General features: G+C 38.0%; 1 protein-coding gene across 1 annotated transcript in view; it reads left to right on the top strand.

Moving 5' to 3' along the window:
* Nucleotides 1–23817, top strand: part of FBXW7 (F-box and WD repeat domain containing 7) — a 153465-nt gene that overhangs the window by 44621 nt on the left and 85027 nt on the right. Inside the window, exons 2-3 of the mRNA XM_068989593.1 lie at nucleotides 16665–16714; nucleotides 17355–17918. Coding sequence (XP_068845694.1) covers nucleotides 17424–17918 — 495 coding nt within the window. The 5' untranslated portion in view covers nucleotides 16665–16714; nucleotides 17355–17423. The remainder of the gene's footprint in view (nucleotides 1–16664; nucleotides 16715–17354; nucleotides 17919–23817) is intronic.

The following is a 23817-nucleotide window of genomic DNA, read 5'->3' on the forward strand; positions in this document are numbered from 1 at the left end:
GCTCCTGGTAGACACTCTGGGAATGTTTGCTGATGACATGAATGTAGTGGAAGTATCTTTACTGATTTGAATATTTAAAAAAACAACAAAACAGGCTTCTTAGAAACCTGTAAAATCCCCTACTAATATTTTATTTTTTATGTCTGGAGTAATTGAATTGCTGGAGTAGAAAAACAAAGACATATTTTATGGCTTTCAATTAATTATTACTGTTCTTTTGACTTAACCCTCTATTTTTATCTAGGGGAGAGGAATAACTTCAGTATGAAGGATTCCTATCCAGGAACTTGGAAGTTCTAAGAAATACTCCTTCAAATAAATCTGAAAATCAGTAGTTCTGGAGAGCAGTGATAACCACTGTTACTGACTTCCCAGTTATTTGAATGGCTGAGTTTAGTGGTAAAATCCTTATTCCGTCGTCATTGTGATAAGGAATTCAAGTTGTGACTAACCCACAAGGCTGCCTCTTAGTTTTAGACTGAGTGTATAACACAGCATTGTTTGTACTGAAATTGAGGGTGTTTGGAAGTTTGAGAATGTTGTACAACTACTGCCTTGTTAGGTTTGCCCAGAAATGCTGTTCTATAACCTGAAAAATGTAAAAAATTTCTTGTCTGAAAAATTACAGGTCATTACGTAAGGATCTAGTTTACTGATTTAATCATTATTACAGTGTTGCTTTATTTTCATGTACACAGAAAAGGTCTTTGTAAGAAAATCATACTTCTTACTATTTAAAAAATAATAGCCTAGTCATTACTAGAAAAGAAAGAATAGTTTTGAATGAATTATAATTGTTTCTTCTTGAATTTATGATTGGGTTTCTTCTTGTAATTATAATTGGGCTTCCCAGGTGGCCTACCTGGTAAAGAATCCACTGCAATGTGGGAGACCTGGATTCAATCCCTGGGTTGGGAAGATCCCCTGGAGAATGGAAAGGCTACCCACTGTGGCCTGGAGAATTCCATGGGCTGTATAGTCCATGGGGTCACAAAGAATTGGACACAACTGAGTGACTTTTACTTTCACTATCGTTTCTTGGTATTAGTAGTGATGATGGTTTTTGCTCCTTTTTTTTTTTTTTTTAAATTTTTTGCTTTTTCAGTCACTATAGACGTTGGTGAACAGTGATGCAACCAGGCTAGAATGAAGTTTATTTTACCTGGTTTCAACTATAATTATGTAACTTTTAGAAGTTTATTTACTTATTTTTAATCCACATGTCTTACAGAGGTCTAGCTAGAGCAGAGTTCGTCTCATCTTTTATAAACTATCTTTCTAACTCTGTTTTTAGGTGCATGGTTTATGTCTTTGGCCAGCACTGTATCCCCAGTGCCTGGCACATGTTAGAGTTTAAATCCTGTGTTTTTTCAGTTCAAATACACATTTTCTGAAGACACCTTGTGTGCAGTGCAGTCAGGCAGTATCTTTCCCGATTGTGTCCACTTAGCCTTCCTGCCAGGAATTTGAAGAGGAAGATGGAGTGATTATTTCTGAGAGTCTACCTGTGAAAAGTGTTTCTCTGGCAAATTTATCTAAATGAGGTCATTGTTTTGCCTGAGAGCAAGAAAAGAAATCCAGGCAAGAGTTTCCTGGGTTCTAATCGCATAGATACTGACTGGAACTTCCCAGGGACCCAGGCATGAGGAGATCAAGGGACAGCAGATGAGAGCAAGATCCCTAAATTTATAAAAAAGCAAATAACAAGATGACGTTCTTTACCACGTGTGGTTTACTACAGTTGCCATGCTAAAAGTATGCTCGCCAAGATGGGAACCCTGTTTAAAAAACAGACTCACTGGTTTTCTATAGACAATCCATTTTCTATATTATAGTGGTATGCTTTTTCTGAAGTTTAAAACCTTGTAAAAACGATAGTGAGGCAGAGTAGAGGCCAAAGTTAAAAGATCTGAGTTAGTACTTGCTCATTGTGATGGTGTTGAGACCTTTCTTAAAGATGCTGTTATTTTTGAAATTTAGCAAATTAGGGTTAGGGTTAGGGTTAGGGGCTTTCTTTGATCCTGTGATCACTAGCTCTCTAGGTAGTGGCTTCAGATATTGTTTCCTCTAGTGTGGCTGCTTATGTGGCCATATTGTATTCTTCATTACAAATTCTCTCTACTTGCTACAGGATGTTTCAGGATTTGTTGCTTTGTTTTCAACTATGGGCCCAGAGCAAAGACCTAAGCCTTCTTCAGCCTGTAACAGTCTGACATTGGGAGTCAAGGAAGGCAGAGAAGTTTTTGCATTGTCTTCAGTTAATTGTACATTTTTAATTGAGGTGCTTTTATCTAAAGTGAAATGTACAGACGAGTTTTGACAAATGTGTATACTTATGTATATGTAACCATAACCAATACCTCTATTGATACATAGAATATTTCTGTCACTCCCCAAATTTCCCTCATGCTCATTCCATTCAGTCCACACTTAGGCAGCTATTGTTATGATTATTATCACTGTAGGTTAGTTCTGTGTATTTGTAAATGTCATATAAGTAGAAGTACATAGTCTTGCTTTTTTTATGTTTGACATCTTTCATCCAGCATACTGTTTTTTTCATTCGTGTTGTGGCATGTGTCAGAGTGCATTCTTTCTTGTCTCTGTGTACTATTCCATTATACAAATGCAATTCAGTATATCCATTCTTCTGTTGGTGAATATTTGAGTTGTCTTCAGTTTTGGCTATTCTGAATAAAGCTGCTATAATACAAGCATTCTTATACCGACCTTTCTGGTAGATGTCTCTCTTGGTTAAGTCTCTAGGAGTGTATGTGCTAGCCCAAAGAGCATGTGTTTTTAAAAGAAACCACCAAGGGGTTTTCTCCGGTTGTGAGACCGTTTTATAAATCCAGGAGTCAAGTACAAGAGTTTCAGTTGTTCCCTGTTTCCCCAACATTTGGTGGTGGTTGGTTGCTTTTAATTTTAGTAATTCTTGTGAATGAGAAGTTGTTTTTGCATGTGATTTAATTTGCATTTCCTTGATGGCTGATGTTATTGAGTACATTTTCATATGTTTATCAACTGTCTAATAGTCAACTATTAGAGGGTAAATAGTCAACTATTTGTGTTTTACCCATTTTTTCCACTCTTTTAATACTTGAATGGTGAACAGCTGAATTACAACATTGACTGAATTCTGTGGTCATTTATCTTTCTAACCCAGATTTCAGCTTTCATATCCAGACCTGACACCCTTCTTGCTCCAAGCAGTGATGATAGCCACTCTACCTAAAAGACTTGTGAACGTGAAGTGCAAGTCACTCAGTCGTGTCCAGTTCTTTGCAACCCCATGGACTATACTGTCCATGAAATTCTCTAAGGCAGAATAGTGGAGTGGGTAGCCATTCCCTTCTCCAGGGGATCTTCCCAACCCAGAGATGAAACCCAGGTTTCTCGTATCATAGGTGGATTCTTTACCAACTGAGCCCCAAGGAAGCACCAAAAGACTTGTAGGAGATCCTCTGCACAGTCGTAGAGTTTTTTCAGTAGACTTCAGTCTTAAACTATCACAAAGAAATAGAAATATCTACTAACAACTTTAGATGGACACTAACAGTTTTATGTTTTTAAAATCTGTAATCACCAAGCTTTTTAGTTTATAGTCTGTGAGGAAAGTTATTGAATATAAAGGCAGACCAGTGTGTATTGAAGCTGGATGGAAGTGAGACCAGATTAGGTGTGTCTTATGTACTGTGCTTAGGAGTTTAGATTTATCCTCCAGAACAATAGTTTTCAGAAGTTTTGCAGAGTCACCCGAGGGTTGCTAGTTCTCTCTGTGTACAGTGTTTCTCTTCTCCCCTGCTCTCTCTTCACCTGTTTAATGCTTTTCTCTCATTTGAACAAAGGGCTCGGCGTGTAAAAAGCTTAGAAACTGATGCCAAGTTGTTGACATTTCCTGTTCTGGCAGCAGTATAGAGGGCAAGAAGCAGATAGCATGTGCTTATTAAGCAGTACTAGAAAGGTGGGATTGAGTGTAAGGCTGTTGAAGAGGTGGACTCAGGTAGACTTAGGGATGAAGTAAGTGGGTGACGGAGATGTGGGGACAGGCAAGGGTAGTTTGTAACAGATGATAGGAAGCAGGATAATATCCTTTTTCCCCTTATTTAACATTCAGAAAAGTTCCAAGTACAGTACTAAGAATTTATTTTGCCCCAGAACCTTTTGATAAGTCGTCAAAATGCTGTACTGTCACCCTCAAACACTTGAGTGTGCTTTTCTTATAAACAGGGACATTCTTCTGAATAATCACAATATAACCATTAAAATCAGGATATTGGTATATTAGACTGTCTGTTCCTTAGACCCCGTTTGAGTTGCACCAGTTGTTCAAATATTGCATTCAATATCGTGTGTTGCATTTATTATCATGTATCCAGAGCAGTCCTTTGATCTGTCCCCCCCCCCCCCCCCCCCGCCCATCCCTTTAACTCTTGAAGATTGCAGGCCATTTTGAACTAGGACCCTTAATTTGAGTTTGTTTCCTGTTTCCTCATTTGTGGATTCAGTTCAAGGACTTGTTGACAGGAATATCACAGGAGTGATGCTGTGTTGCTCTCATTGCTTCCTATTAAGTAAGTGTAATTTCAGTTTGTCCTAATACTGATATTCACTTCCCGCCTGCCTCAGTATTCTTACACTGGGGAAACACTTAAAATTTATTTTATCAATGACTCGTGGTAGCTTGAACAGTTAGGATGTAGGTACAGTGATTCACTGATCATTGTCAGTGCTCTTTGGAGTATAGAATGCTTTCCCCTCACTGTGAACATGTTTATATTTGGCAAATTTATTAGCCTCTTCTTTTTGTGTAGTTTCCTCCTTCCCACAAAGGATGTCAGCTCCAGTTCAAGTTAATTGAGCAGACAGAGGAAATTCGTTGTTTCTTTTTTTTTAAACTTTACCTTCTTAACCTTGTCCAAATAGGCTTTATCACAGATTTTTGCTATTTGAAATCCACATGAAATACCGTACATGTAAGAGCATTCCTCCTTTCTGCCCCAGTATTCAGGACTAAACATTTTAGCCAACTTTTCTTGGGGGAAAAATACAACACCCTGGTAATTAAGCTTCGCTTGCTTTAAATTAATCTATTTTAGGGAATTCCGCTGTGGTCCAGTGGTTAGGACTTGTTGCTTTCACTGTTGAGGGCCTGGGTTCAATCCCTGGTCAGAGAATGAAAATCCAAGCCACACAGTGTGGCCAAAAAATGAAAAAAGAGAGAGATTAATCTCTTATCATTCCATGAATTTTGCGAACTCATAAGAAACATAATACATTTCATGTAACTAGCTTAAAGCAAAATGGGACTTAATTTTTCTTAATGTAGACTCAGCAGATTTAATTTAAATAAAGCTTGTAAATTAATTTTAACAACATGAGAATTTATTGACAGTGCTGAATAGTAAAGCAACCAAAGCCATAAGCCAAAGTAATATGAATGAAAATATTGTCTAGACACAATTTTATATAAAACTTTGAAAAAGCATTTGCTTATTCAGTAACATGGTCAAGTTCAAATATAGGCCAAATAGTTAGAAAATTACTTCTTTTATAGGCTCATATGTGCTGAAAGTATTGTTTTTGAATCTTAAAAATTATATTTACCTCTTTATTGTAAATTTACCTTTTTAATGTAAAAATTGTATTTATCGCATGTGCTTGTTTTTTGCTTTAGAAATACCATTCAGGGTCAAACATGAGATAAGCAAGCACATACAAATTTTTCTTTCAGCTGAAATGAGAGCATTTTTTTAGCTTACTATTTTAAATGTTCACTGAATAAATAAAAGATTGTTCAAATGTATGAGAAGTTGAAACTGCAGCATAATGTTCATTGTTTCCTATGAATAGCAGGATATTCTTTTCTTCGCAGAAATCCAGAACTTTTCTGGGCAGATCAGTAAAACTCATCTTGAATGTATTAGACTGCTGCTTCTTACTTTTTGTTTTTTCCAAGTCAGCTTCTCGCAATCAGATGATTCAGGAAAAGAGAACCTGTTCATTGATATACTTGTTTTGAAATGGAAAGAAAATGAGTTCAGTGTGTTCTGCAGCTTCCCCAGGTGGTTTCTCATGAGGCTTGAGACTTGCTGGTGTCTTCTTCACTGGAGCTCTAGCAGCAGTGGAAACATTTCAAGTTTTCTTTTTTGTAACACAGTGTTTTCCAGAAGTGCATTTTCCTTTTAAATCCAAAATCCTTGTCCCTTGAAGTGAGAACCGCGAGAGACTGAAGAGCGCGGAGTCTGCAGCCACTCTGCATCTTCAGAGTGTTACTAGAAAACAAGCCCTGCTCTTCTGTTGTCTTCAAAGGACCCTTTCAGCTCACATACCCTGTTAAGAACTTCTCCTTAGCTAAGCCACTGGACTTCTTTACATAGCAGACGATATTCTTTAAATATTCTAGAGTAAAATGGCCTTTGTTTCATGAAGATGACCATTTTGTGGTGTCTTCCAGAACATTTTTATATCATCCCAAGTGTTTTTGACAACAGTACATGAATACCTTCTGTGTCAGGTCAGGTCCCCAGAGAAACAGATGTGCAGGGAGTCCCATCCAGACAGAGCTAGCTGTTGGGGCATTCCTGTCACGCTCCATCGTTTGTTTGCTGGGGAAGCCTAGAGGAAGCATGGCAGGTATTACTGTGCGAGTGGATTCCAGGATGAGGTAGCTGAGGGCTGTGGAGCAGCTCTGCTCCCACAGCAGATTCTGTTGAAGGGGCCCCACACCCTGCATATCCCTGTGAGCTCCGACACCATCCTGCCTTCTCCACTGTATGGGTCCCTCCTCACCCTTCTTGGTCAGGCTCTTTCCTCCCACCATCCCCCACACATACCTGACTCCACTTTAGGGCTTTAGAATTGAATTGCTCAGGGGGGAGGATAGTAGAAGGAAGTTGAAAAGGGCGAGGCATTCAGATTTTCTAAACCTGCAACTGACTAGAATACGGTTCCATTCACCGAGAGAAAATAGGAGAGGATCTAAGAATTCTGAGAGTGTACAGGAATTTGGGTTTTAAAATAATGAATATGGGGCAGCTGTGGGATATCTTGATATAGCTAGTGGACTCAGTGGAGGAGCTTGGCTGGAGAGAGTGGAGTTGGTTGTCGTTAACTTCTGTGTGATACTTAAAACCCAAGGTTGCAAGGAAATTTCAGAGCTGGCAGTGGAGAACAAAGGTGCTGCCTGTGGAACAATACCAAGGAAAGGATGATCTCAAGGGAAACTAAGAGGCATGAGAGTTGTAGAGAGGGGAGTCATTGACAATCATGTAAAAAGCTACAAAAATGGTAAAAGACTCAGTGGGATTTGGCAACCAGTTTGAAATTGAGTTTCAGTTTAGTAAACCCAGATTGCAGATGTAGTGGAGTTGAATGGGGATGAGGAATTAAATGTGGCCAAACAAAAATATGTACTGTAAGTTAAATAACATATAAAAAGTAGATATTGTCATGTGAACTGATAGATAGTTATGCGTCCTTTCTAGTAAAGATGTATGTGATTGATGAGGCATGTGAATTTAAAATGTTCAGTTCAGTTCAGTTGCTCAGTCGTGTCCGACTCTTTGCAACCCCCTGAATCGCAGCACGCCAGGCCTCCCTGTCCATCACCAACTCCCGGAGTTCACTCAGACTCACGTCCATTGAGTCCGTGATGCCATCCAGCCATCTCATCCTCGGTCGTCCCTTCTCCTCCTGCCCCCAATCCCTCCCAGCATCAGAGTCTTTTCCAGTGAGTCAACTCTTTGCATGGGGTGGCCAAAGTACTGGAGCCTCAGCTTTAGCATCATTCCTTCCAAAAAAATCCCAGGGTTGATCTCCTTCAGAATGGACTGGTAGAATCTCCTCGCAGTCCAAGGGACTCTCAAGAGTCTTCTCCAACACCACAGTTCAAAAGCATCAATTCTTGGGCGCTCAGCCTTCTTCACAGTCCAACTCTCACATCCATACATGACCACAGGAAAAACCATGGCTTTGACTAGGTAGACCTTAGTTGGCAAAGTAATGTCTCTGCTTTTGAATATACTATCTAGAACCCTGAAACTTAATGAATACTTGCTGCTTATATGAATACTTGTCTGATGTGCCTTGTGTTGTTAATCTTGTGAATCTACAGCACTGAGAATCTGTTCAGCCCATTTTGCAGTCCCTAAAACATTTTCACTTTTAAGCTGCACATATGATTTCCCAGTTGGCTGCACTGTGTGAGATGTGGAACTAGAAATACTTAACAAATTATGTGTTTTTGAAGTATTAATCTTTTTAGTCACACATTTTTTATAGCATATGCTGGAAATAGTGAAAAAATGATAAAGGTAAAAATTATTTTTATGACTTAGAAGATGTTAGTTTATAAAAAATGTTAAGGTTTTAGATTTATATCCTCTCAGTTTCAAGAGTACTGTAAGTGCTTGTTCAGTAGAGATCTCAACTTTAAAACCTGTGTTTTAAATAATTGGTACTTTTTTGTACCTGGCTTGTAAGTCTTCTTTAATGAGGAAAAATTGCTCAGCATATGACTGGCTTTAACAAGATTTAATAACTATTTACTCAGTAAATGTGTTGAGGACCTACTAAGCCAAGCATTTTTGTAGGTCCTGAAAATCCTGGTGAAAAAGGAAAGTCTCTTTCCTTATGTAGCTTAAATTCTGGTGGGAAGAAGCAGATAATATAAGAAGAAATTAATGGACAGACAAATGGGCACTGTATATAACAGACAATATTCCAGTGCTTTGATACAGTACTGTGGAGAAGAAGGAAGCAGCGCAGAGGGGAGCGGGGAGTAATGTGATGCAAGGGAATGAAAACTACTAGCAAAGTGATGCTCAAAACCCTCCAAGCCAGGCTTCAGTGATCTGTGAACTGTGAACTTCCAGATGTTCAAGCTGGATTTAGAAAAGGCAGAAGAACCAGAGATCAAACTGCCAACATCCTTTGGATCATCAAAAAAGCAAGCGAGTTCCAGAAAACATCAGCTTCTGCTTTATTGACTACATCAAAGCCTTTGACTGTGTGGATCACAACAAACTGTGGAAAATTCTTCAAGAGATGAGAATACCAAACTGCCTGACCTGCCTCTTGAGAAATCTATATGCAGGTCAGGAAGCAACAGTTAAAACTGGACATGGAACAACAGACTGGTACCAAATCAGGAAAGGAGTATGTCAAGGTGGTATATTATTACCCTGCTTATTTAACTTCTATGCAGAGTACATCATGAGAAACGCTGGGCTGGATGAAGCACAAGCTGGAACCAAGATTGCCGGGAGAAATATCAATAACCTCAGATACGCAGATGACACCACCCTTGATGGCAAAAAGCGAAGAAGAGCTAAAGAGCTTCCTGATGAAAGTAAAAGAGGAGAGTGAAAAAGTTGGCTTAAAACTCAACATTCAGAAAATGAAGATCATGGCATCCGGTCCCATCACTTCATGGGAAATAGATGGGGAAACAATGTAAACTGTGAGACACTTTATTTTTCTGGTCTGGGTTCCAAAATCACTGCAGATGTTGACTGCAGCCATGAAATTAAAAGATGGTTGCTCCTTGGAAAGAAAGCTGTGACCAACCTAGATAGCATATTAAAAAGCAGAGACATTACTTTGCCAACAAAGGTCTGTCTAGTCAAATCTATGGTTTTTCAGTAGTCATGTATGGATGTGAGAGTTGGACTATAAAAGTTGAGCTCTGAAGAATTGATGCTTTTGAACTGTGGTGTTGGAGAAGACTCTTGAGAGTCCCTTGGACTGCAGGGAGATCCAGCCAGTCCATCCTAAGGGAAATCAGTCTTGAGTGTTCACTGGAAGGACTGATGTTGAAGCTGAAACTCCAATACTTTGGCCACCTGATGCGAAGAGCTGACTCATTGGAAAAGACTCTGATACTGGGAGGGATTGGGGGCAGGAGGAGAAGGGGCCGACAGAGGGTGAGATGGTTGGATGGCATCACTGACTCAATGGAGATGAGTTTGAGTAATGGGAGATCGTGATGGGCAGGGAAGCCTGGCATGCTGCAGTGCATGGAGTTGCAAAGAGTCGGGCACGACTTAGCAACTGAACTGATCTGAAGGAAATGATTATTTCAAATAAGATTATTGGGAAAAGTGCATTTATTAGAGGTTCTTTGAAAAGAGGCCTAAAGAAAATAATAGAAAGAACCGTGCAGATTTGTGAGGGAGAGCATTCAGGCAGAAGCTTTATCCAGTGCAGAGACTCTGAGGTAGCAGCACATTTTCCCCTTTCAGAAAGAGCAAGGACAGAAAGAGTGGAGCAAAGTGAAAAAGAGAATAGCAGAATATGAGCTCAGAGTGATGGGATGGCATACATCATACAGGCAACAATTTTTTAAAAGATAACTTTCATTCTGAGTGAGATGGGAAGCTCTTGGTGGATTTTGAGTAGCAGAGTGATACTGAGTAAGTGGTATTTAGTATATATTCTAGATGCTTACTTTTAGTCAGTTTGAGCATAGTAATTAATAATAATTATTAATTTGTCATATAGAGAGTTCAGAATATGAAGTTGGAGTTTTACTAAGTGGTGTGGTCAGAGAAGAAATCTTGGTGATTAGGGAGGCTTTTTTAGGATTCAGGGACAAACCAAACCTGCTTACAGAAAGTGATTCCAAGCTTTGATGACAAGTACAATTCGGTTGATTTTCCTGCCATCTATGTCTTAAAACTTCTTAAATGACTGTAGATCAATCATAGTGGTTTCTGAAAATGTTAGTATTGCACTGTCCTTTGGAGGCTTTGGCAAATTTCTTAGATCACCCACTGTACGTCAGGTAACCAGTATTCCTTAGTGACCACTGTGATTTCAAAGTTAGTCTTTGCCTGGGAATCTTCTTTGGAGGCTCACAACTCTAATTCCCTCTGAGATAGGCTCTCAGAGCTCATTTTAACAGGTATACTGTGCCTGCTTTAACTCCTTTAGGCAGCCTAATGTAAACAGTTCAAATGGTTATGAATAATCAAACATCTTTTGTGAAACAGTGTTCATAAGAAACTGTTAAAAGTTCATGAGAAACTTTTTTTAAGAAACACTGAAATTACGTCTGAAGTGCTGTTAAGTTAACCAGCTATAATGATTAAAAGTCACCTATATTTTCTAGAACTTGGGGAAAGTCACAGAGTATTTCTCTTTTATCTCAGTAACCTAATTATTGAATTTTTTTGAATAGCAGTTATCATAATCAGTTCCCTGGTGGCTCAGAGGGTAAAGCGTCTGCCTGCAATGCGGGAGACCTGGGTTCGATCCCTGGGTCAGGAATATCCCCTGGAGAAGGAATTGGCACCCCACTCCAGTACTCTTGCCTGGAAAATCCCATGGACAGAGAAGCCTGCTGGGCTACAGTCCATGATCGCAAAGAGTCGGACACGACTGAGCAACTTTACTTCGCTTTCACTTATAATCAGTTCAGTTCAGTTCAGTCGCTCAGTCATGTCTGACTGTTTGCAACCCCATGGACTGAAAAATACCAGGCTTCCTTGTCCATCACCAACTTCTGGAGCTTGCTCAAACGCATGTCCATTGAGTTGGTGATGCCATCCAACCATCTCATCCTCTGTCGTCCCCTTCTCCTCCTGCCTTCAATCTTTCCCAGCATCAGGGTCTTTTCCAGTGAGTCATATCTTTGCATCAGGTGGTCAAAGTATTGGAGCTTCAGCATCAGTCCTTCCAATGAATATTCAGGACTGATCTCCTTCAGAATGGACTGGTTGGATCTCCTTGCAGTCCAAGGGACTCTCAAGAGTCTTCTCCAGCACCACAGTTCAAAAGCATCAATTTTTCAGTGCTCAGCTTTCTTTGTAGTCCAACTCTCACGTCCATATATGACCACTGGAAAAACCGTAGCTTTGACTAGCATCTCTTCGTTTAGATGCCCTTAGTTCAGGCCTCTCTGGACTTTCTTGTCGCCAGGAGAAGCCTGTGCTCCCCATTTGATAGGAGGAGAACTGGTACCCCTGCTCCCTTTTCTGTCTCCAGCCATTATTTTACACAAAGTCTTAATATGGGCTATCTGCTCTTTTGATTCCTATGTGAAAAATTTAGTGATGAATACCTATATTGAGCTTTTAATTTCTTTGATCATTTATCCTTTGTAGTTTACCAGAACCGTAGCAATGAATAAGTAATGCTGTGGCTTCTTCACAGATAGATATCTCAGAATACTATGTGGCTCTTGAATAACAATCAGTGTACTATCTACAGGATTTAGATACAGTACATAAATCCAGCCTCATTATTTGAAGGTTCTTCATTTGTGAATTTGCCTACTCATTAAAATTTATTTGTAGCACCAAAATTCAGTACTTATGGTACTTTCACAGTAATTTGTAGATGTTTGCATGCGTAGAGTGGCAAACTATTTGAGTCACCTTCATGGACTTTCCCCTCTGAAGTTGAACAAGGTGACATTCTGCTTTCTTGTTTCAGCCTTCATATCCTAAACAAGTGTCCATTTCATGGTCTGTTTAGTGAAATATTTTTCACTACAAGCTTGTCGTGCTTGTTACTGGTGATTTTGCTCTTTAAAGTGATCCCTATGCTGCTTTGAGGTGCTGCCAGGTGTTGTGATGTGCCTTATGGAGAGCATGCCTCTTAGATAAGCTTCATTCAGGCTTGAGTGTATAGTCCTGTTGACTGACTTCAGCGTTAATAAATGTATTATCTATTATTAATAAATAGCATGTCTTTAAATAGAAATACACATAGGAAAAGATTATGTATTGATCAGTTGGCAAAAATGTGAGTAGAGGCTTGCAGGAACTCAATCCTGTATTTCTGTTAGAAACACTTGTTTGGTATTTATGACAACTTTATAGAACACAATTACTGTGAATAGTGAAATTTAATTAAGCATAGTGATTTATAGAGACTTTAGGTATAACCATTTCATCATTCCTTCTCTCTGAAGCCATTGCTTTAGATTTGTTTAAATACATGCATAAAGAGTTGTGTTGTAAAATTTAATTTTACCATAGGTTCAGGTTAAAAGTCATCGATTAACATTTCTAAACATTATCCTCTAGAAAATTAGGGGCTTCCCAGGTCGCTCAGTGGTAAAGACTCCACCTGCCAGTGCAGGAGATGCAAGAGATGCACGTTCAATCCCTGGGTTGGGAAGATCCTCTGGAGAAGGTAATGACAGCCCACTCCAGTATTCCTGACTGGAAAATTCCCTGGACAGAGGAGTCTGGCAGACTACAGTCCATGGAGTTGCAAAGAGTTGGACACGACTGAGCCAAACATGCTCTAGAAAATTAATCTGTGCCTGAAACGTATCTATTGAGTGCTCAGTGAGTGTTCTAGCGTAATAAAATCTAGCATTGTAGTGATTCTGGTTTTGGAGAAGAGGTCAGTGCCAGTGTGAGGACTTTGGCATATTTAGTTATGTAGACTGAGGCACAGGAAAGAAAACCCAGTTGAAAGTCACTTTCTGGTTCCTGCTTTGCTCTTTGCTAGCTTGAAGCTAGCAAACTTGAAAAATACTGAATCTCTTTGAACTGTTTCACTTTGTCTGTGAAGGGAGGAGCGTTTTCAATTTAAAATTTCTGTGATTTTCTTTTATCAGTGTTATTCTTGACCTTAAATCATTTCTAGTCTCATCATGCTCAGTTGTCAAAAAATCATGCAATTTAATGTCAAAATATATTAGCCATCAGAGTTTGTTTTATCCACCTCAAGTCCAGTCTCACTGGTTATTGGTAAAAATGTAAGTCATGTATTTGATATATCTTGACATCATATGCTGGTAAGATTCAGAAATAAAAGAACACTCTTGAAGTTTACATAATTTTTTTTTAGAGCATAGGATTCTGTTTGTTGGTGGTTGTGTTACATATGATACAAGTGTCCTAAATCATACAGAAGTTTTCTCTAAAAAAGTTTAAAATTAGGATTTTGAAAAGCAAAAATGTACTTTTATTAATACCCCATTTATGAACATTTCCTGTATGGCAGTTTTCAAGTTTTAGATTATGGGTGCTTAAGTTTTTTGTTTTTTTTTTTTAAATAAACTATTTTAACTATCTTTAAAATCTTTTCCCCTTAAAAGTATTTAATAGTCGATTCTGATTTCCTATTAATTATTGGATGTTTATTATTTTAATTTGGTCATTGGCTTATTTAATAGATTATTATTAGAATGAATTTCCTAAAATACTGTTTTTTTAAATTAATACCAACAGAAAGTGAAATTTTTTCTCTTAATTTTTATATATTTATTACTGTTTTCCACTCTCAAAATGAGTCAGAAAAATCCAATCCAATAAAATATGCATAAAAATTTTAATGTAAATCTATCAATTGAATATTTTCAGCCTCTTCAGATATTCTAGAATTCCTGTAATTTGACTTTCCACTTTGTTATTACATATTTTTTATTGAGTATGCTTTAAATCTGATTCTTCCACTTGGATTTACCATTATTGACCATGTCTATCTATAAGAATCTATATTACTTTGAAATCTGTTTACATGCCTCACTGTAAATATGTCAGTTATTTTTACTGGCTTAACACATTTCTTCTCTTTTCTCAATATAACACTCAAGTTATACAACGATAGTCATTTATGTTGTTATTGTTCATAATTGAGAAGTGTTCCTTGTTGACCAATACTATTTTAGAAATGCCAGTTATAAACTTTCTCTTTGTTGATGGATCAGCTGCTTACCCTTAGTCTCCTCTCTTCTTTACACACATTCTTTATGATTTGTTTTATGACCTTTGTTCTCTCTCTCTTTTTTTATTTTGGTAAGTTGTTCTTAATATGTCATTTAACCTGTTTCAATCTTGTGAAAATATGCCTGTCAGGTTGGGTACACAAAGAGCAACTTTTTTGGAGCTTGCATTATACCAGGCAGTGTCGCTTACTTAATGCTGTTCTGTGCATCAGTATCCAAGTAAAAAATGTTCTTTTTAGTGTTAGAAGAGCTAAACTTTAGACACAGTTACTAAAGCAAGGTTTTGATTCTAGCTTTGAAGAAAACCTGTGTATAGCAGATTTCCTGTTATATACATAGAGGTACTGCACGCGTGCGTGCATGTGTATACGTGTGTGTATTTTTCATTTATGTAGGTCACTGTTTTTCAATATGGTATTTTTAACCTGACTTCCTTCCAACTGTTCCCACATTAAGAAATTTGGTGAAAGAGATAAATTTAAAGTATTTATTTAATACTATTTTGCTTTTCCACCTATCACCATGAATATAGTATCCTTTTTAAAAATTATCCCTTTTTCTAACTTTTGTACTCTTTCTCATCATCCCATTTTAATTACTAAGGATATAATTTCACTATTTCTTCTGTATCTTGATTACATGATCAACTTCTTTTGTTCTGTGCTGGATCATTCTTGTCAGTGTATAGATATTCTGCTAGTTCTCTAGTCTTAAAGAATAAAAGAATCTTCTCTTGACACCACTTTCCCTACCCATTTCCACTCCCTTTCTTTTGTTCCCTTTTGCATCAGACTCCAACCTTGTCCGTGCCCACCACCCCTATTCTCTTTTCCCAGTCTCTTAATTCTACTTTTCTCGGTATCAGACCTCAGCTAATAGAAACTGCGTCTACAGCAGTGACTTGCATGTCACTGAATGCAGTGGTCAGTTCTTTGCCGTCATCCTGCTTCATCCATCAGCCATACTTGTCATCGTTTACTTCCTCCTGCTGGGTAAGCTTCCCTAACTTGGCTTCACCAGCACCGCTCTTTCTTGGTTTTCCTGCTTAGCCATCTTTGCTGGCTACTCCTCTTCTTTTAGGATGATGGAGTGTCTCAGGGGTCCATCTTTAAAACTCTTTCTATATTTGAACTTCTAGTGTAATTAGAATTTTTCCCCCAACTGTAGCTTGTTTCTTAGAAATGGTTGATTATAGAAAAGAAAATGAAATGCCACTGTTTTAAAACTATCTTTTTGACTTTCTTGACCTCATCTTAAAGCTCGCAGTGAGACCTGTGACCCTTTCAGGGAGTGACCATCTATTGGCAAGGATTGGGAAAGTGGATAAGGCTGTTTTATTTCAAGATCATTGTAACATAAAGTAGTTACTCTTGGGACATGATAGAAAATGAATATTGTATTTCCTTCTCTTGAAATCCTTAAAGATATTTTTTAAAGGAATTTTATATGAACTTGTGTAATGTGTTGGCATTATTTTCTGTAACCTCAATTATGTCCATGTAGATATTTGCGAAGGATGAAATCTAAGAAGGAACGTTATGAAAAGATTCTATATCAGATCAAATTTTAAAGCCACTGTTAAAAGCATAAAAGTAAACATGCTTGATACATAAAATTTGAGAAATACAGTAAGAATTGAGTTAAAGCACCTATCATACCACTGCCTAAATGCAGTTTATATTTTGATATATTGTTTTCAATCTAGTCATTATGCAGTTTAAAAATCATTCTATGATCATGTAATGTCCTGGATTTTGCCCTTAGCATAGTATAATATCCATGTTTTCACAAATTTTATGAGCAACATGTTTAGATGTATTTAGTTTAGATATACTAAATATGTCTCATCTCATGGGCTTCTTTGTCTTGAACGTTTGGGTTTTGATTATTTTAATTTGCATTTATTTTTACTTTTTGTTTTTGTGGATAAAGCTGCAGTGAGTATCCTCTGCATTACTTTTTTTTTCTGTTTTAGGAATACTTCCTTAGGATAGATTGCCAGAAGTGGAGTGACTGGGTCAGAGGGTATGAACTTACACATTTTTATTTTCCTTTTCTTTTCTTTGAAATAAACTTTTTAATTTATTTGATGTCTGGTTGATTTATATTCATTATGAAAAACAAAAATCATAGTGATTATATTTGGTAACTCAGAAAACTGTCTAAAGGCAAACTTCTGTGATCAGAAAAGTTTGGAAAATTCCTAAGATTTAAAAAAAAAGCCTTTTAATCTTGGTTTATCTCATCATTTCCTGTACTTAACTGAGCATTGAATAGGTTTTTTTCTGATAAACTTTTTAACATTTTGTGGAAGTTTGATGAAGGGTATAGTTTATGAGCTACTGACCTAAAATTTAAGAATATTTTGTTGGTTAGATTGTGTTGTGTTGGTCAGCAAATAAACTATAAACCTTTGTTCTAAAATTATTTTTAAAAGGAGATTAAAATAAAGCTATTTACTATATGACTTTTGTGTGTCTTTATAAAGTCCCATAACTTTTATAATTTAAAGTTTCTATTGGTTTCAAAAGAACATCTTAATGTCTGCATGGCATCTAATCTTTTTACAATCTGTATTAAAATTTGGAGTGCAGACATATAACATAAAAGTAGAAGATAATGTAGATTGTAAAAACCTTTCTTCCCCCCTCATTTTTCTCTGCAGAATGTGAAAACCTTTGCATCTTCTGATAGCCTAGCCAAGGTCCAAGAAGTAGCAAGCTGGCTTTTGGAAATGAATCAGGACCTGCTCTCTGTGGGCAGCAAAAGACGACGCACTGGAGGCTCTCTGAGAGGCAACCCTTCCTCAAGCCAGGCCGATGAGGAGCAGATGAACCGCGTGGTGGAGGAGGAGCAGCAGCCCAGACGCCAAGAGGAGGAGCACGCGGCGAGGAATGGGGAAGTCGTGGGAGCGGAGCCTAGGCCTGGAGACCAGAGCGCGCCCCAGCAAGGGCAGCTGGAGGAGAACAACAACCGCTTTATTTCCGTAGATGAGGACTCCTCTGGAAACCAGGAAGAACACGAGGAAGACGAAGAACATGCTGGTGACCAGGACGAGGAGGATGAAGAGGAAGAGGAGATGGACCAGGAGAGTGATGACTTTGATCAGTCTGATGACAGCAGCAGGGAAGACGAACACACACACAGTAACAGTGTCACAAACTCTAATAGTATCGTGGACCTGCCTATTCACCAGCTCTCCTCCCCGTTCTATACAAAGACAACAAAAGTGAGTACCTTCAGCCTGCTCTTCACCTGAGAAATTTTACAAATCCATGTTAATTGTGGCGAAACTTTCCTCACAGTCTTTGTATCATTGCAAAATTAATCTTCAGTTGTGTAGTAATAAACCAGTTTTTCTTTTTTTTTTAACAGAAGATATTAGAAATCTTGGTAATGGGACAGTATTATTAAATGGAGAGAAGGCTCCTATTACTATGAAAAATCATTAATACCAAATTTCATCATCAGTTTTGTCCCCGGGACAGGGGTTAATAGGTTGTGTGCAGTGGAGAGGGCTGGAGTGAAACATGATTTGTGTGGATCAAGTAGTGAAGGATCTCATTTACCAAGTGCAGCTGGTCTGATGGGCTGTGTACTGACAGGCCTTACCCCATGGCACAAGTTACTAGAAGTTACCTCAAATTAGTTTTCTTATTATGGTGATTATTAAGGTATATTCTTTGTAAACAGTTTTCTCTTTGTTACGTAAACAAGATGAAATTGCTGTTTGAATATTAGTATTTGGTTATTGAGGAAATCTGAGTATTTTCAAAAGTTAAAATACTTTAGACACCAACATGATTAAGATTATGAAATGTGTTTTCTGCATGATAAAACAATAAGAATGTATGCTGCTACCTTCACTACTGTTCTTCTAGTTATTTTATTAGAATGAAAACATTTCGGAACCCCGGAGGAATTGGGTTTTTTCCTGACTCCATGCTAGTGGAGTGCTGCATTTGCTTCTGCACACAGTTTGAATAGTGACCATAGGGTAACTACACCATTTTGGCACTCGACTGTCTGTGAAGATACACTTAGATTCCCAGCTTCCTGTGGAGTTTCTGCCACTGTTTCCCTTGCTTATAGTTTCCCTTTCCCTTTCCTTTCCCGGGAGATGGCTCTGTTGTTTCTGCCTCCTTGTCCCGCTTAGTTGGTGGCAGCTCATGAAATTAGTCACAGACATGTTTTAAAACGTGGACATTTAGACGTTTGTTTAAACTGGAGGAATCCTGTCAATTCAGGGACTTAAAAACTAATCCAGTGCTGAGAAAGACAATTCCATTTTATACAGTCCTTGGAGGCTGTGCTAGTTAGAGACTGGATACACTCTTGCTATACACAACTGTCACTGCTTCCCAGAGTTATCCTTGCTGGATAGGCAGGGAGCTGCTGTCTGAGGGGGAAGGGGCAAGTGTTTGGGAAGCTGCACTAAAAATGGAATTGCCAGTGCCAATTCTTTGCTCTGGCATATGGGCTTATTTCCCAAAACATTCCTGGGTATATCACTTAAAATTGTGGGCAGGAACTGTGGAGAGAAAGCGGCATTTCTCTCACTTCCCAGTCTTTCTGTTGTATTCCCTTTCCCCCATCAAATTATAGTCAAAATGAAATGATACAGTGTTTGGGCTTTGCTTCAAAATAATACCAAAGGGAAGACAAAGAAGGAGGGTATAGACTGGCCATGAGTGGCTAATTGTTGAAGCTGGTTTACAGGGACATGGAGTTTGTGGCTGTTCTACGTAGTTTACAAAGTATGTTTAAAGTTTTCTGTAATAAAAATTAAGTTGTAAAGACTGAATACACACACACCCAAAGTTGAAAATGGAAGTTTTCTTCATGTGTCTTGGTCTTATTGACTAGCTCCTAAGTCAACAAAGTGCTGACTTCTCTTCTGCATTGAATTTTATTTTCTCTGTATTTTGGTGCTATTGAATTTATAGGAAATTCAATAAGACACCATGTGCATTTTGCTGGAGTTAGAATTTATCTTAATCAATGTTTTAGGCAGTGTTGCTATCTAATGGTCTATATAAAGAGGAGAGAAAGTAAGAAGAATTATCTCAGAATGAATGAGGTATGTAGCATAACTTCTGTCCTGTTTTTCCCCTCAGGCTTCTTCGCTTATAGATCTTTCTGTTTGCATGCTTTCTGGTTCTTTATTATTTGAAAATTAGATAAAAATCATGAATATCCATATAGAATAGACTGTGAGTTAAACATATCTTTGGAAAGGAGCATTTTAACTCAAATAATATTGTACTTATTTTACAGACATTAAAAATAAATATTGACTGAAGTAGTTTATCTTCATACTCTTACTTGCTAAATTTTAAATTTCATTTCGCCCATAAACAACATATAAACAGATTTAATATCATCCTCTTTAACCTGACTTGACCAGCAATGAAATAGCTTAGACACGTAAATGCTTTCATTGCTATATCATTTTTGCTTTGCCTTGTGAATTTTAAACTCTTTCTGTAATATGTTTATCCCTAATTTCCCTAGCTTGTCTGCAGGTGCAGGTTTACATTCTGTTTAGTTGGTTTGATCTAAGAAGGAACTGGCTTCAGGTGGTGGTTTTCATCCCTCTAACCACCCCTGTCTCAAGGTGTTGGAGTGGGGCTTTGGCTTGAACACTGCTAGTGCAGCCCCACCTTGCTGGTAAGGCTCAGATCTTTCAGAGTGCAATTTGCTCAGTTCATGTCCCCATGTCTGGATCTCTCTTCCTCAGGGTTACTGTCTTAAAAGAAGGAGTTTATATATATCATCTTCTGAGGATTCAGTTGGAGGAAGAGGGGTTTAGTATTTAATTGCATTATCTTATTTAAGAAAGTTTAATCAAAGCTAAGCCTTTCTCAATGATGCAAAGCTATCAGAGTTCTGCTGCATTTTAAATGAAAAACTAGAAAGGCAGCTAGATGAAACATACCATTGTCCTAAAGGAGAAGTCGTCATAATGAAAACTCGCAGCACACAGATTTGATGGGTGCTTTATCTTTCCCTTCCCTTCAAGATAAAACGGTAAACAGAACTTGAGATGTGTCTTACACAAATAGCTACCTCCTTAAAAACAAACATACTGAACTCAAGTCTGTTTCCCCTTATAACTCTTGAGTTGTGAATACAAATCATTGTGTTGTACACACAAGGCCACAGGAGTGACAACAGTAGGGCTAGATGTGATTGTGTGTATATGAGAGAGAGTGTGTCTGTGTTTGTGTAATATGCTTTTGATATGCCATTCATTTTTAGGTCATTTGCCTTCATAAATATGGCAAGAAAAATATAAAACTATTTGATTGCCAAGACAGAGGTACCCTTCTACAAAGTAGGATGTCAGTCTGAAATTAGCTTGTTTCCCATTTTGTTTGTTCTTGAAACACTTCTTCAAGATCATTCCCAACAACACTTTTTTTTTAAACAACATTTTAAAAGCATCACTTAGTACTATGTTGCTTCAAAAGAAAATATCAGTCACCCATGTGTATAAGTCCTTTAAATATAGTAAATAGGGGGAAACTCTTGTTATTTCAAAATTATTTTTTGAGCAGCTCTTAATTACTGATTATTATAAACATGACACTTTAAACTATTGATCATTATAACACAAGACACTTTTACAGATATTACCCTAAGCCACGGTCTCTTTGAAATCTTCTTAAACCATGACTTCAGAGAAGAGTAGAGAGGTAATAGTTATTTTTAAAATTCCATTACAGTTTTACCCAGCGTATTTTTCAAATTTTTTTTTTTGTGTGTGTGTGATGGGGAGCAATTTCTTAAACATAACCTTTGGACCACTAGATATACTTATTTGTCATACCTGAACATGCTATATACATACAAATATGATATTAATGAGAAAAGCCATTTTTGGTGCTTCATTGCATTGATCTTTTAAAGCATAACGGAAACTATCAAAACTCCTAGGACAATCTGTTTTCTGCCTAGTCACCAAAGTTTTATTCTAATGGGGCCCTATATCCATAATGTAAGTTAGAAATTCCAGACTTTTGTAATGTTAAAAGTCAAGGGTAGTAGCAGTCAAGAATTGGTATTTATCATGTCCATATTGTGTGGAAGTTCCTACGACAGTTAAGTAAGCCGAGCTGGCAGAGAGGCCAGCACCCCAAAATTTCACTGTGTAAGTGGTAAGAGATTTTAAGTTGGATCTGCCTAATTTAAAAAAAAAAAAAAAAATCCCTTTTCTTTCCATGTGCTATGCTAACTCCTATGGTAGAATTTGGCAAACATTACTAAACAGGATTTTCAGAATACAAGTCTGTTTAGGTTCTAGACTCTGTAGTGTGGTAACTTTCTAATACCGTATCACGTTTTAAGTCAACAGAGCTGTCCTTTAGAGAGTACAGATTGCTTAGTTAGGTGCTTTTCTTTGTGATATTTAATGAGTATTGAACTTACGAGGACTCAAGGCTAAAGTTGTAACAGGAAGAAGTGACAATTTGAGGCTGATAACATACCATTGCTGATAACATACCAGTCTCTCTGGAGTCCATCAAATGTGCTTCTTAATTAGGGATTGTGTGTTATATCTGTAAATTTTGTTAGTCTGCTTGCAAATTCTAAATTCAACTTGCTTCCCCAGGTAGGAATGCCCAATTCTTCCGTGGGTCAACAGCCTTAGCATATTTTTAAAAAACAAGAATTCATTTTCTGAAGAGATGTCTAGCTCATACAAAAGACTCCTTTCCCATATTTAAGGTAGAGTATCAAGTCATTTTCTACTAAAATGAAAAGCAAATAAGATTACCATCAGACCAGGTCTGGTACCCTCCTGACCTCTTGTGAAGAGAGCCACGTTTGAGCACTGCTTCATGCTTCCCCCACGCCTGTCGTAGTGCCTTCTGTTTGTTCTCACATAGCTTCATTCCTCACCTCTAATCTGTCTTTTCCCCATCCTGATTGTTAGATTTCTCCTGGTAGCTAAGCAGTTGTGTGTGTGTCTGTGTTGCCGCCTCCATGTGGCATGTGGGATCATAGCTCCCCAACCAGGGATCAAACTTGAGTCGTGCCCTGCAATGGAAGCCCAGAGTCTTAACCACTGGACTACCAGGGAAGTCCCTAAGCAGATTATTTTTCAGTTCTTCCCCCTCAAATAAGACACAAGTGTTTTGAATATATATATCTACATCTATCTATCTACCTATCTTCAAAGAAGCAGTATGTCTAGTGTCTAGGGGCCTGAGGCATTTTCTTGTCTCTAGGTTCTAAACAGTAGAGGAGCTAAGCACAAGGATCGCTAGCCAGTCAGGGAATCAGAATTACAGTTGTGTTTCTAGTCCAGCATCTTCCAACTACTCCCTTGAGCCAGAGTAAGTGGCAAACTTGTTAGGACAATGTGGCTAACATCTGAATTCTCCTGTATTTAGGTAGAGTTCTAGAAAACAATGACCACATCAGGAAGTCCCTGACCTTGTCTTCATGTAAGAAGACAACCGAATTTCAAATTCTGTTAGTTGGAGAGAGGTCCAGAGGACAGTTATATTGAATAATATATACTGGGAAACAGCCCAACAAATAGCCATGCCTCTGCCATTTGTGCAGGATGACAGACTGGAAAACATTCATTCAGCCTAGTTTATAATCCAGTTTTAAGTATGTGGAGAGGATGGTGAAAGCAGACAGAAGGGGACACACCGGAGGAGATGAGTTTCCCCTACCATAGTAGAGTGAAAGGAGCTTTTCAGACTTGAGCTTGAATTCCGGTTTTCCTACTCATTATATGGCCGTAAATATGCAGTCTCATTGAACTGTTTTCCTTATCTGTAAAACAAGACTATAACACCTGTTTCACATGTTTTTTTGTAAGGATTGAGTGAAATGATTTATGTGAAGCAAGTAGTGTAGTGCCTGGGATACGCGGGTCGTTTGCAGATATAAGCCTGCAACCTCATTTTGTCTGTCTGTCTGTTATCCCTCACCCCTGATCTCTCAGAATACACTTCATTCTGCCATGCAAGATACCAATCTGTGTGCTTTTTACGACCTTTAGTATTCAGTTATCATATCACCCTCTAGTGGAAAAAGTTATTAATGGAGAAACAGATAAATGCTTTTAAAAGGATATGCAGGAAGAGTGGGAGCATACTAGAATAAGC

Source organism: Capricornis sumatraensis, chromosome 17 (assembly GCF_032405125.1).
Source record: "Capricornis sumatraensis isolate serow.1 chromosome 17, serow.2, whole genome shotgun sequence".
NCBI classification, from domain to species: domain Eukaryota; kingdom Metazoa; phylum Chordata; class Mammalia; order Artiodactyla; family Bovidae; genus Capricornis; species Capricornis sumatraensis.